This window comes from Salarias fasciatus, chromosome 16, assembly GCF_902148845.1.
Source record: "Salarias fasciatus chromosome 16, fSalaFa1.1, whole genome shotgun sequence".
NCBI lineage: Eukaryota > Metazoa > Chordata > Actinopteri > Blenniiformes > Blenniidae > Salarias > Salarias fasciatus.
In genome coordinates this window covers 30,628,037-30,641,234 of record NC_043760.1, presented here as the reverse complement: position 1 = coordinate 30,641,234, position 13,198 = coordinate 30,628,037, and the positions used below count along the sequence as shown (strand labels likewise).

Sequence of the window (13,198 nt, the reverse complement as noted above, 5' to 3'; positions counted from 1 at the left end):
CTCTTGTGAGGTTTTCATGTTTATTATGATGATACTGATCATTCTGCTGACTGGGCCGTTTCACGCTACACCGCCACACGCCTGCGCTCCCGGCAGGAATAAATCACTGCAGTCATCAGTCCTCTATAAGCACACTACATTACTTTAAACAGCTCCGATGTTCGACCAGACCGAAGCCAGAGATTCTCTCTCTCTCTCTCTGAGAATTGCTTTTCAACTCTTTTTCGATCACTCTCAAATTGTCCATGAATGCTCTGGATTAATAGAAAACGTTAACGCACTATATGTTTTGTCAGACCAACTCAGGTTCCCACTGGGCGTTATCTGACCCCGAAATTGAAATCATGCCCCCTCCCCTGGTCTTTTTTGGCCTCATCCTGACCCGGTTGTGTTTCCAGTTGGCGTTACAGCTACGTGTGTGTGTGTGTGTGTGTGTGTGTGTGTGTGTGTGTGTGTGTGTCCAGGGTGGACGGCGTGTGGGTGGACTACGCCGTCACGGTGGTGGTGAACGGAGCCGGGGTGAGCTCCGAGCAGCTGGACTACCTGACCCTGCAGTCCAACCGCGTGGAGAGCTCGTACCGCCGCGTCGGCGCGCCCCCCACCGTGGTCTACACCGTCAGCGAGGTCAAGAACCTCTTCACCGAGGCCCTCCAGAAGCAGGGGCTGGAGAGCGGTAAGAGACCCTCGCCGCTGTAACCGGACGCTCGCCTGCTCCCATTTGGGCCATTTATTCAGTCTGCACGGCGGCGACGTCGCTGGGAATGCGCTGGCAGGTGCTCGAAGCGCATGGCGGGCCTCCATGTGTCATATCGAATAGAGGCACCGTAAACCCCGCTCTGATATTACAACATACGGTACACCGCTTGAGAAAACATTCCAGGGCTTTAATAGTTTCATCTGTTTCTTATTCGACGGCTCTTTCTGTCACAGACGACAGAAACATATTTATACGGAGACTCGGAGCAGAAGTGGGCCATTTCTAACGGACAAATAACAGAGTCATCAGTTATAGGAGCTGCGCGTTTATTCAGTTACAGTTAAGTCCTTGTCATTAAATGGTCTGCGAAGGGAAACTCAGCAGAAAGGGCGTTTGAAATCCGAGCCCTGATGTTTTTTTAGTTTTAAACTTTACTTTAATCCCTTCTTTTGGCCGACACAGTGTGGATCTTCCAGTCCTCGCCGGATCGTTCGGGCTGAAGTTAAAACCTTCAGGATGTCGTTCGCTGGGCGGGATGGGAATAAACACACCTCCAGTTCACAAAGCCCCACTTCTGCTAAACTAACTTTACAGCATCAGAGCATTGAAAACCGCCGCATCAGCAGAACGGGCCTAGTTTCAGTTAAATGAAAGAAGGATGCCAAATCACACAGAGGAATGAAGCCCGATTCAGTTTAAAAACGCTCAACACACTGGACTTTTCTCATTCTTACATTAAATTCTATCTTTAGCAGCTCTCTGGACAATACAGGTGATCCTGCTGCAGGTTTCCATTGTTCATATAATTCCATAAAATTATTGTTTTGTTAAAAAAAATACTTCACTGAGGACGTTAATTGATCTTCATTGCAGTTACTTTGCTCTGTGCCATGAACTCAGTTTTGATCTTCATCCAATTCATCAGAAAAATGACTGAACCTGTGCCTTTCATCTGACTCATTCAGGTGAAACAGCCTTTTCTCTGCACTCAGCTGCCTCCTCCGCTCGGCTGCCGCCTCTCAGTGACGGGATAACGTGTCTAGCGTGTCCTGCTCCTGGGAGATTTCTGATTTTTGCTCGTGTTTTTAGAAGAATGCGTGTCGTTGGTTTACGGCGCGCTCCTGGATGCCCTCTGATGCTCACGTTAGTTATAGGCTGTGACATGCGAGATGACGGCTGAGCGCTCATATGGCCGACATGTGTGGCTGGGGAGCGTAACGACACAGCCCGCCTTTGTTTTTCTGCTTTGCTGGTGATGCAGAAATGAGCTTGGCCCACGGTGGCTCTTATTCACTCCAGATTTTAGCACTGATTTGTAGATATTTACCCCTGAAGGTAACGCTGTCATGAATGCAGGCCTTCGGTGGGGAAACGCTTACAGTTAAAAGGATTTTGCAGACTTTGGCAGATCGAGGCATTTGGGCTATTTGGCGCGTTCGGCTCTTGTGTCAGTTTGTATTAATATTTGTTTCTGCTCTGGTTCCACAGTGTCTGAGATTCCTGAGTCTGTCAACGCAGCAGACGGAGCCACGGTGAGCAACACGTTGCCTTCACAATTATTATCATGGCAACAATCTCTCTCCAGGCGATCCGGCTGCTCCCAGCGCCAGAGAGAGTCGAAGGAGCGCTTTTGTCAAAAGACTGCTGACAGTTGTATGACTGATGTTGCGATAACCTGCAACTGGCCGGAGACGTTATCCAGACTCCTCCAGAGCAGGTAGGCCGGTGGGGGATGAGCTCACCGGCGAGGATGAAGCGAAGCTTTCAGGATTAGTTTGGCTCTTGCTATAATAATCCACTGCTATTCTGAGGCAGAGCCTGCAGCGCGCCGCGGGACCGGAGACCGCACATCTGAGTCGATTCAGACCAGTAATGCCATCTCGGGCCCGTCCGTCTGTCTTTATTTGCGCTGCCTTGCGGTCGAGCGCTCGCTTTGATGCTCGTCAGAGTTCGGTTTGCGCTCAACGCGCCTGCTGCTTCGCTCTGCGGCGCAGCGCGACCCGGTGATTAATTTCTCTCATAATATGGGTTAGAGGAGGTTGGCGAATTTGTCACCGGTAAGTGATTTACAATGCCGGGCCGAGCGCCGAGCCGCCGAGCCGCTGAAGCTCTCAGCTGCCTCACGGTTAGCGGCTGGGCAATCAGCAATCAAGTCAGAAAGTCATTTAAACCCAGAAAGAAAGATTTATTCAGGACAAGCTGTAACAAGTTGGTACACATTAGATTTTTTTGCAAAACCTTGAAAAATAAGATGTAAAATGGGATTAATTCCATCTTTTTCTCAGTATTGCTGCTCATAGATCATCTTAAAGCTCCTTTGAATTTCAGACACAGACTCATAAAGCTGCAGTTGGAGTTCAGGTTTTCGCTATTCTGCATCAATAAGCTGCCAATATTCACTCCTCATTCCCTGCTCTCTGTTTCATTTTGTGGCCAACTGGTAAGAGCATCAGCCCGGGGATCAGCAGGTCACAGGTTTGAGCTACAGGTCAGCTAACCTCAGGATTTCCTGGGTTATGACCTTTAGCAGGTCACTTTACCACCATTACCGGTGTCAGCAGCGTGAGGGATGATATGCTGAATGACGTCTGGCTCTCTCGGCTCCCACCGACTTCCTGGCCTAGAAACTAATGAAGGAGACTGCAGGACTGGTTCCTCGCTTTTCTCTGCTTATATTAAAACAGGCTTTGTGGGGGAGAAGGTTTGTAAAACAGAACTCAGCGTTTCTCTCTCTGACTCAGGTCAGTCCTGAAGGTGGAGCTCCGGATGTGTTGACTGTCGAAGGGGACGGGGACGACTCCATCCAGGTCGACCTTTCAGAAACCAACACCGTGGCAACAGCAGGAGGTGATGTCGTTGTTCTGGAGGAAAGTCAGGTTGTGCCTCCGGCTCCTGAACTCATCACCAGTGCACCAAAAACTACCGGTAAGAACTGAATCTCTCTTAAGCTTCTGAGCCGTTCCAGAGAATTGCTCTTCGACAGAGATCTTCCTCTCCGATATTTTGTAAAGTGAAGTAAAGGAGCCACCAGAGATCAGTTAAGTTTCTTCTCATCTCTGCTTTCCCAGGCATCGAGGAAGAGGGTTTGTTTTTTGAGGACGCTGTGCAGAGCCCTGCTGCAGACACGCTTCCGCCTGAAGACCCGCCAGCTGAGCTACCAGACAGCGCCACACTTCCTGAACCGCCGGTGGAAGTCGAGGCGTCCGGCTCGGGCGTGGACGGTCTGGGAGGCCCGGTCGATCCCTCCGCGGCCGGTGGAGATGAGGAGAAGGAGACAGCTGTTGAACCTCTGGAGGAGGTCGTGGCGAACGAGGCTGAAATACCAGAAGACGTCGAGATCTCTACATTCACCACTGAAACCACAGAAGAAGAGGATCTGCCTGTCCAGGTCCCCCTTCCAGAGGCTCCAGATGCAGCCCAGCCTGACCCGTCTGTGGTCACAGATGAGGAATTCAGTGCCAAACAGCCCGAGGACGATCCAGCCGTTAGCGTGGTGGTGAGCCCAGCAGGGACGGAGGTGACGGAGGAGGGGGAGGAGGAGGCACCGCGAGATCCAGAGATCTCAACAGAAGATCTAACTGAGGACGAGATCCTACCGGTCAGCAAAGACGAGCCGCCGCTGCCGGACTCCTGGAGTCCCGCCGAACCGACGGCCCTGTCTCCGGAGAGGGAGTCTCCTTTCACCAGGATCGCCGACACCGATCCGGCGTTTGACCTCCAACCTGACGCAATCAACCCCTCACTGGTGGAGGTAAAACTAAACAGAACAGAACCGGGAATGGCTGGCAGGGTCTCTGTGTTTGCATGTTCTCCCTGTGACTCCCTGGGTGTTCTCAGAGAGGATGAGTATGAGGTTTATTAGTTTCTCAGTGTTCCCTGCCTCTTGCTGTGACTCCCTGTGACCCAACTCTGAATGAAGTGAATGAGCGTTTGACGTCTCCAGATTGTTTTTGCTTTCAGACAGGATATTAAATTTATGCTTCGAAACACTTTCACTCTCTGGTGTTGATATAAGACATTCGACAAATCCTCATATACTAATGGAGAATGCTCTTAGTTCCTGGAAATCTTTAGGTTTCACGTTCGTACCTTTTCCTCCCTCAGAGCGAAGACTTGGAGGACGTCACTCCTGGAGACAGCGGCTTCGATGTGGTCCACTACGGTTTTGGTCTGACCAACCACACAGAGGAGGGCAGCACTGGGTTTCCCTTCGGCGTGGGGATCAACACCGACCAGGCCAGCATCGCCATGCCCGTGAATCCGGGCCGGGCGCTCATGGTCTTCTTCAGCCTGCGTGTGACCAACATGGTCTTCTCTGAGGATCTCTTTAACAAGAGTTCTCCGGAGTACAAGGCCCTGGAGCAGCGATTCCTGGAGCTGGTGAGCACAAACACCTTACTGCAGCTGCACTGTTCATGATTTCCACTTAATATCTTCGTCAAATCAATGAACAAAACCCAATCTTTCTCCAGCTTGTGCCTTACCTCCAGTCCAACCTGAGTCACTTTGAGAACCTGGAGATCCTGAACTTCAGGAATGGGAGCATTGTGGTCAACAGCCGGATGAGGTTTGGGAAACCCGTGGCCCGAGGCGTCACCACCACCGTCTACCTGATCCTGGAGGACTTCTGCAACACCGCCTACCAGACCATGAACCTGGCCATCGATAAGTACTCCCTGGACGTGGAATCAGGCGAGTTCTCACCGTCACTCTGCAGCTTTAGAAGCTTCTGGAAGTTCGCTGTTTCTTTTTTTTTCTAGATGATGAATGCCATTCTCATGTTTGAACTCTCACCAAACAGCAAACAGCTGTTGAGTTTATCTGACCGTGATGACAAGAAATAAGAAAAACGGTCCCAAAATGACTGAGCGATTGATGTGCAATCAGGCCCGCTGTATCGTTTCTGGGCGGACTGAGGTTCTGAGCGAGCGGAGCGCTAACGGCCTGCTGGCAGGGAGGCTGTATTCAGCGTTCAATCTCCGCGTCTGGCTCGTGGAAAAACTGCATTTGGCATCTTTTCCAAAGCGTCAAACTGTTCCTTAATTGAATACAATATCAAAACATTGTTTTATGACAGAATTATCCATGAAGTCGCTTCAGAAAAATGTATTTTTGAGTGAAATGCTGTGAAAACACAGATGGTAAAATCAAGGTCGCTTCACCTGAGTTGAACCAATCAAGGATCTCTGGACTGGAGTCTCTTCATCACCTGATTAGTGCTCTTCTTTTAAACCGTTTGTGTTTCATCGTCGCCTCATGTGGTATTGAACCCAGAATCTGTGTGTGAGAACTTCAGTCGCCGTCAATCAATTCATGTTTGTTTATCATCACAGCTAAAGCTTTTGATGGATCCCGGAAAAAGAGAAAGTATAAATAATATGCAGATAACTGTGACTATTCAAGTTTGTTTTTGCAGGAAGTTGTTAAAACTCTATCTCTAAATTGTTTTATTTCAGCGTCATATATCGTTGACATATCGTAAGGCCTGCTCAAAGTGGGCGTTGGACTCCACCGTGGTTTTAGTTTGTCTCTCCGTCTGTTCATGACCTTGGATGGATGGATGGAATATTTTATTCAGAACTTATATTTCAGTTTGGTTTGAGTTAATTTTAATGCATGTTTTCAGTTCTCACATTGATGAATTATAAGATTTTGAGAGATGACATTTCACATCTCTAACCCCCAAACGTGGAAAAAAAAACACTTTTCCCATTGTAATCTCTACAAATCAATCTGCCTTCTGAAACGACCACAACACTGAAGAATCTGTCGTTGCTCGTTCAGCCAGTCAGTGAAAAAGACCTCAGTTGAATTATTCAGCTCCCATCGTGATCCTTAGATCATTGAAGGGTCTTCAAACCAAAAGTAAAAGTACAGCAGAGGTCATTTAAGGGTCAAGATGGAGGGAAACCTTCACAAACTTCTAATGATCTCTGAAAGCGAAGACCTTTCATCATCAAGGAGCCTCAGGTTGAACCAACCTGTTGAAACTTGCATTTAAAAAATCAGCCCTCTAAAAATACACTTTCACAGACTTACTCTTCGAGGGTCAAGTTTTATTTTGGTTAATCTCTTGATATTTTACTATTCAAGTGCAACAATTCACACAGTGATTTTTTTTCTTAAATTCATATTCATTAATTTGTGCAAAGTTCATGCCTGTAGTTTCAGTTAAATTTATAGTTTAATTTTACTATTTCGGTTTCTATCTGCTTTCTGGCATGTTTTTCAGGCTCTTGCTGCTTTCTGCAGTTGTCTACCATTTTTATTTTAAATTATGTTTTTCAGGAAAGCAGTTTGTGAATTGTTTCTTTAACAATGCACGTATAGAGTGTGTGCCTCAAAATATCATTTGTCCCATACTGGACAGAATAATCCAGACTGACTTCGACCTCAGACGTTTTCCTTCCTCTGACTGAGCCCTCCGCCGCCCCTCCTCTCTCAGGTGACCAGGCCGACCCCTGTAAGTTCCAGGCCTGCAACGAATACGCCGAGTGCAAAGTGAACAAGTGGTCGGGGGAGGCGGAGTGCGTGTGCAACGCCGGCTACTTCAGCGTGGACGGCCTGCCGTGCCAGAGTATCTGCGAGCTGCAGGTCGACTTCTGCCTCAATGACGGCAAGTGCGACGTCATCCCGGGCCAGGGAGCCATCTGCAGGTGGGCGGGGATTAGGGGAAGTGATCTGCTTGCGTGCGTGCAGAGGAGTGTGTGCGGGAAGGAGTGTGTGTGTGTGTGTGTGTGTGTGTGCAGGTCTGAGAGGCTGGTGCCTCTTCGCATAACACTGAACAGATTCTGAAGCACTTTAGCAGGAGAGCACGGCCTCAGCTGGGAGAGGAATTCACCCCCAGGTCCTCTTTACGCTGTAGCTCCGCCTCCTCTGTTCAGAACAATGGATTGTAGACGTAAACAACTAAATGGAATAAAGACTGTGTTTTATGTCCCTGTTGGCTTCAGTTACCGTCTGTCACTGTATGTTTTTGGCACAAAATCAAATTCAGGAGGTCAACTTTTTTCTTTGTTTAAATGATCAAAGCATTGGCCGTGCTCAGTGTTTATTTATTTACTCAGGATGTCTGGATTCAGTTTGATTTTATGGCTGTAGAACTGTCAAAAAATCCAAATTGTGCCTGTTTTGTCATGACAGGAATAAAAGCGTTAATGCTCTGGACATAAATAAAAACTACTTCCATTTGGAGAGGCGTAGTTGTGAAGACTGAACGGCGTTTATGTTCATTTTCAAACATACACGCCACAGTACCATGGTTCATTTTCTAATTTGTGCATTGGTTTCAGTAACGTAGATGTGTGAATAAAGAAAAGCTAATAATCTCAGTCAGCGACAGAAACGCGTCTCCAGACCCCGCTTGGCCTTTTCCAGGAGGACTGCTGTGATTGTGAGCAGACTGCAGGCCGAGATGAGCACTAACCTGAGTTTCACACCCACCACCGCCTCATAAAACACCCAGACAGATCCAGATGCTGCTGGACCGCTATTTACCTCTGGCCGTCCAGCCAGGAGTCGCTGGGTCGCTCCATGGAGACGGGAAACAAACACCTGGAAAAATACACTTGAAAACAAAGTTTCGCAGAACAGATAAAGGAGAAGTTTCATTATACCGTAATGAGGGAAATGCAAGGATCCTGAGTTTTTGCAGAAATTCGTCTCAATCCGGTCTCAGGATTGTTTCTGTTTCTGACAACTTTTTGTAAAATGTACAAAAATAGTGATTTAGACTGAGTGGGAATGAAGATGGTCACTAATCCACTTGTCTACTTGTTCTTCATGAGTGAAACCCTGTCGTCTCCAGGTGCCGTGTCGGGGAGAACTGGTGGTACCGGGGCGAGCACTGCGAGGAGTACGTGTCCGAGCCGCTGGTGGTCGGCATCGCCATCGCCTCGGTGGCCGGCTTCCTGCTAGTGGCCTCCGGGGTCATCTTCTTCCTGGCCAGAACGCTACGGGATCAGTACGACAAGGACGAGTCGGAGGACCCCATACGGTGAGGACATAACACATTTCCTTCATACAAACACTGGAGCAGGTTTGTTTTATATCGTAGTTTGGTAAAATAAGGGTTAAGTTAAAAGATCTGACAGAAATAGAAGTTACAGTATCACAGACTGTACACGATGGAAGGCATTAAAGATGACGAGTGGAAAGTTTAACGGGAGAATTATTTTCCTCGGTCCAGCGAAGCCGTTAGCTCGGGGCCTTTCTCTTTGATAGTGAACAGAAAAACTTCAAAATTAGGCCGTTTAATGACTTTCTCTCCTCCACGTAATCAGCTTTAGATTAAAGAGGCCTGGTTATTTTCCCGGGGAGGCGGAATAAGTTGAGGAATCCCAGGACTGAGGCCTCGCTGAGACGGCCAGAATTATCCAGTCCTGCGTCTCTTTATCCGTCTTAACCGGCAGCGGCGGTGCAGCGGCTCCGTGTCTCCACGTCCTCTCGTTCTCGTCCTCATCCCTCCTCTGAAGACACGCACACAGCCATTCATGAGAGAGTGTGTGTGTGTGTGTGAGATGCTGATCCCGCAGTTACCTGTGGAGACTTACTGCTAACCTCAGCCAATTAGCTGATCAGATATTGTGCTGATCTATTTCTAAAGGGCCTTAAACACCTGACACAATAGGCTTTCTGCTCGTCTCGGACCGACCGCCTCGCATAAACAGACTGATTTATCCAAGGTTAATTGGGGTTAATCCACACTAACGTCGTGTTCGCAGCGGTTCAGCTTTATTTCCTGCTTCCCCTAATTAAAGCGCCGCGCTGTTTATCGTCCTGTTTCCACGCCGGTTCCTCCGGAGCAGGCGGGCCGAGAGCCTGCCGTCCCTGGAGAGGGCCACCAAGTACAACCCCATGTACGAGAGCGAGGCCACCACGGGCTACAGCCACTACTACCGCCGCTACCCGGAGGCCCCGGTCTACAGCAGCGCCAGCGCCGAGGCCTCCACCGACTTCAGCAGCGAGGAGATACGGCACATCTACGAGAACAGCGAGCTGACCAAGGAGGTGTGTGTGTGTGTGTGTGTGTGTGTGTGTGTGTGTGTGTGTGTGTGTGTACTGCCACATGAGTAACCCCTGATTTAATGATTCTAGCTGATTTTGTAAGTTTAATTCATCTCCATTAAAAAACAAAAGAAACACAGTTCTAACAAAATACTGCCGTATTTTACTTTGTATTATTTTTAGGGCTGTCAGAGTTAATCGCATTAATCATGATTAAAGATTAATTTTTTAATCACATAATTAGACTTAGGACTTAAGACGTTTTTTTTCAGTTGGAAAACTGTATTTTTAACACAGACATTATATTAGGTTGGCCTACATGGAGCTTTATTTTGAAATTCTTTCTCTGTGTTTGATTCCCATTGAAGATGCTCTGTTGAGGAATCAGTGAATGCATGAATTTGTGACACTGAAACTTCAACAATCACCATAAATTGGACTGTTGGACTGATGAATTCTTTACGTTATGGGCTGAAAACTGCTTTCAAATGCAAAAAAAAAAAAGTAGAATTTAAGTGTGATTAATTGCGATTAACTTTGGAATCATGCAATTAATCATGATTTAAAAAAAACATTCTTTTGACAGCCCTAAACATTTTATTTTCTAGCATGATTTCTCCTCAGATGGTCCATATTTGTTCCTCTGAAGAAGTATATACTGGATATGCTCCATTGTTTGGAGACGTTAGATTTAAATTCACAACCTTTACCTCACGATAAAATGAAAAACGCTACTCTTGGATTTATTTTGATTGTTTTGCTGTTTCTTCAGAAATCAGGATGTGTGTTGGACATGCACTTTATTCCACACAGCTCAGGTGTGACAAAGTTCTCCTCAGTATTCTGGGCGTACTCCGCCCTGGTGTTAAAATGTCCTCGGGCAGCCGCAGCACTCTGAATTCCAACTTCCTGTGATGTGAAGGCACCTTGGAAGGTTTCTCTCTTTCCAGCGTTTTGACAGTGATCGACGGTTCAATGCTCCTTGAAACCAAGAATGAATTGAAAATGAGGCCGACGCAAGACAAACAGGACAGTCTTTTAAAGCGCATCAGTCACAGAATGTGTCGGAGTGTCCTTGAGCAAGACGCTGCACTCCAACTTGGTCTCAGTTTGCATGGCGGCAGTGTTTGTGTGTGAGCGTGTAAATGTGTGCGTGCCACAGGATGAGTGCACCAAAGTGCGTTCAGTTTGCTGTTTATCTGCCTGATGTGATGTTTCCCTTCGTGTCATGTGTGTCTGCAGGAAATCCAGGACAGGATTCGCATCATCGAGCTCTACGCTAAGGACCGGCAGTTCGCGGACTTCGTGCGGCAGCATCAAGCGTCAGTATCTCCCCTGTTCTCTGCAGCGAGATAACGAAACGGGCCAGACGGTCCGGGGGAAGAGGGAAAAGGGAAGTGGACGTCAGATAGCGGAGGCTGACGGTCTGGAGTGGCACAGGGGGTTTGTCAGTGGAGATTTGGCAGAGACGAAGGGTTTGAGTCGTGCCAAACCAGTATGGAGACAGATTTATCTCGGCTAAGTCTTCAGCAGCGGGTCCTGGAGCTGATACGCCGAGGCAGAACCCATTAGGACGTGCATACATCCGCCTGCGTGCCAAGCGCCTGGCAGCAGCCCACATGTCTGTGTGCAGCGGTGGGGATTGTTCCTGAGCTGTAATCTGGCCGCGGATCGGCTCTCCGGGCACCGCCGGGATTCTCCCTGCCAGATGAAGCCGCGCTGAGCCGCGGCCAGTCGTTTATACGGCGAATAGAGGGTTTGATTTACGTGGAAAGGTGAAATCAGATGTGTTTGTGTTTGCATGCAGAGTTCTGGACACCCGTCGAGAGAGCTCCTCTGCACAGACATGAAGCTTCTCTCTCAACACAAAGGTATTTCTTCTTCATTTACACATTTCCTATATCTCGCTCAGGGTCTTCATAACTTCTTTTATTTAAGTTTGTGGAGCGCTGGAGCCAGCCCAGCTGAAAATGTGCAACAGCAGAGAGACTCACATCCACATCCACAGGGAATTTAAGGACAGGGATTCACCTAGGATGCCTGTTTTTGGGTCATGTGAGGAAACTGGAGTACAAAGGGGAAACCCACGCATGGAGAACATGCAAACTCCGCACAGTCGGGTTCAGCCAAAACCAGGGAGTCTTCATGAAGAGGGGACGACACTCCTTCACAGCTCTCTACACTTTCAGGTTTATCTAACATCTTCAGGTTCTGTTTTTATGTCTGGTACATCAGTAACAGACAGCAGAAAGGATGGAACTGTAAAACGAGATGCAAAAGTAACAGAACCTGTGTTAGAAGATGGATCATCATCAGTAATACCGTAATACCAAACTGTTTTCAATATAAACAGGATGTTTACTGTTACCAGGAGAGCTGTGTTCAGTGGGGAGAGTCAGATGTTCAGGGGAATGCCTTTTCCTAGCATGTTTGTTTTTCATTTTAAGATTTTGATGCTAAAACTGAAGAGTAACAGCTCCAGACTTTAAAATCATTCTCATATAATTTACGATGGGATGACTTTTGAGGACTTTTTGACAGGTCTGGACAGTGAAGAGACAGCTGCAGCCAGCCGTGTGTTCGCTTAATTTAAAGGAAGGAAATGAGTTGAGAGAGTTTGGCTCGGTCCAGTCGGAACAAAATTCAAGTTCTGGTGCTTCTGAAGCAACGACCCAACAGGATATAACGTCTTTATTTGGACTCAGCTAAAGCCAGAATGTAAAAAGAAGAAAGAAAGCGGGTTTTTGAGACTGGCAGGACATGTTGTCACCTCTTTGTCAGTAATCTGAGGAGACTTCAGGAAGTAATGCCTCCAGAGAAAAATCAACCTGGCGTCGAGTTTCTCAAAACAACCAAAACTGTCGCAACACCTCAGTTTTTCGTTTCGGGTTTCCGTCCGTCTGGCGCGGGCCCCGGTTTCCATCCTTAAGCTAAGCTAAGTGGCTCCTGGCTGCAGCTCCGCACGTCGCATGAAGACATGAAAGTGGGATCTGCCTTTTCCTCTAACGCTGCAAGAAAGAGAATTAACATATTTCCTCCAAATTCAAGTTGGCGCAACTCAACTCGGGCTTTAAAACAACCACAGAAGAAAACAAAGCTCTGTACATTTCTTTTTTTTTTCATTTGACCTTTCCTCTTCTGCTTCACAGACTCCTGAGTCCACGTTGAAAAATGAAGCTCCTGGTCAAGACTCCTCTCTTCTTCCTTCTTCTTCTTCTTCACGGGCCGGACTGCTCCGTGTGAATCTTCTGTCTTTCAGCTGAACCACTGATCTGGTGTGAAGCGGCGGACGTCCGTCTGCCCCGTGGCGGCGGCGGCGGCGGCAGCGGCGCTCCCCCTCTCTTCTGGTGCCTTCTGTTGACTGAGCGAGCCGAGTGTCTTCGGTGGACGTGGAAGCTGCTCATCCTCTGGACGTCTGTCTCCCTGCAGGGAAACCTGGACCGCATCCTCTTACTTGAAATGTTGACAGACACGTACAGTATCCGCATTAACAAC

General features: G+C 47.9%; 1 protein-coding gene across 1 annotated transcript; it reads left to right on the top strand.

The window, feature by feature from the left end:
• The first annotated feature begins 344 nt into the window (after positions 1–344).
• impg2a (interphotoreceptor matrix proteoglycan 2a) lies at positions 345–12,966 on the top strand. Its single transcript, XM_030111252.1, has 10 exons — positions 345–397; positions 465–673; positions 3,766–4,448; positions 4,802–5,077; positions 5,170–5,389; positions 7,143–7,353; positions 8,505–8,693; positions 9,505–9,706; positions 10,946–11,025; positions 12,963–12,966. Exons 1-10 carry the CDS (start codon positions 345–347, stop codon positions 12,964–12,966), a joined length of 2,127 nt encoding a protein of 708 aa, XP_029967112.1.
• Positions 12,967–13,198: the final 232 nt, after the last annotated feature.

What these genes read in the sequence shown, in the direction of transcription:
- impg2a (XM_030111252.1), top strand. Translation starts at nt 345, where the DNA reads ATGCCCCCTCCCCTGGTCTTTTTTGGCCTCATCCTGACCCGGTTGTGT. An exon ending in GAAGCAGGGGCTGGAGAGCG is followed by an intron (nt 674 to 3,765) that starts GTAAGAGACCCT and finishes CTGCTTTCCCAG; the next exon opens with GCATCGAGGAAGAGGGTTTG. An exon ending in GAGTCGGAGGACCCCATACG is followed by an intron (nt 8,694 to 9,504) that starts GTGAGGACATAA and finishes CCTCCGGAGCAG; the next exon opens with GCGGGCCGAGAGCCTGCCGT.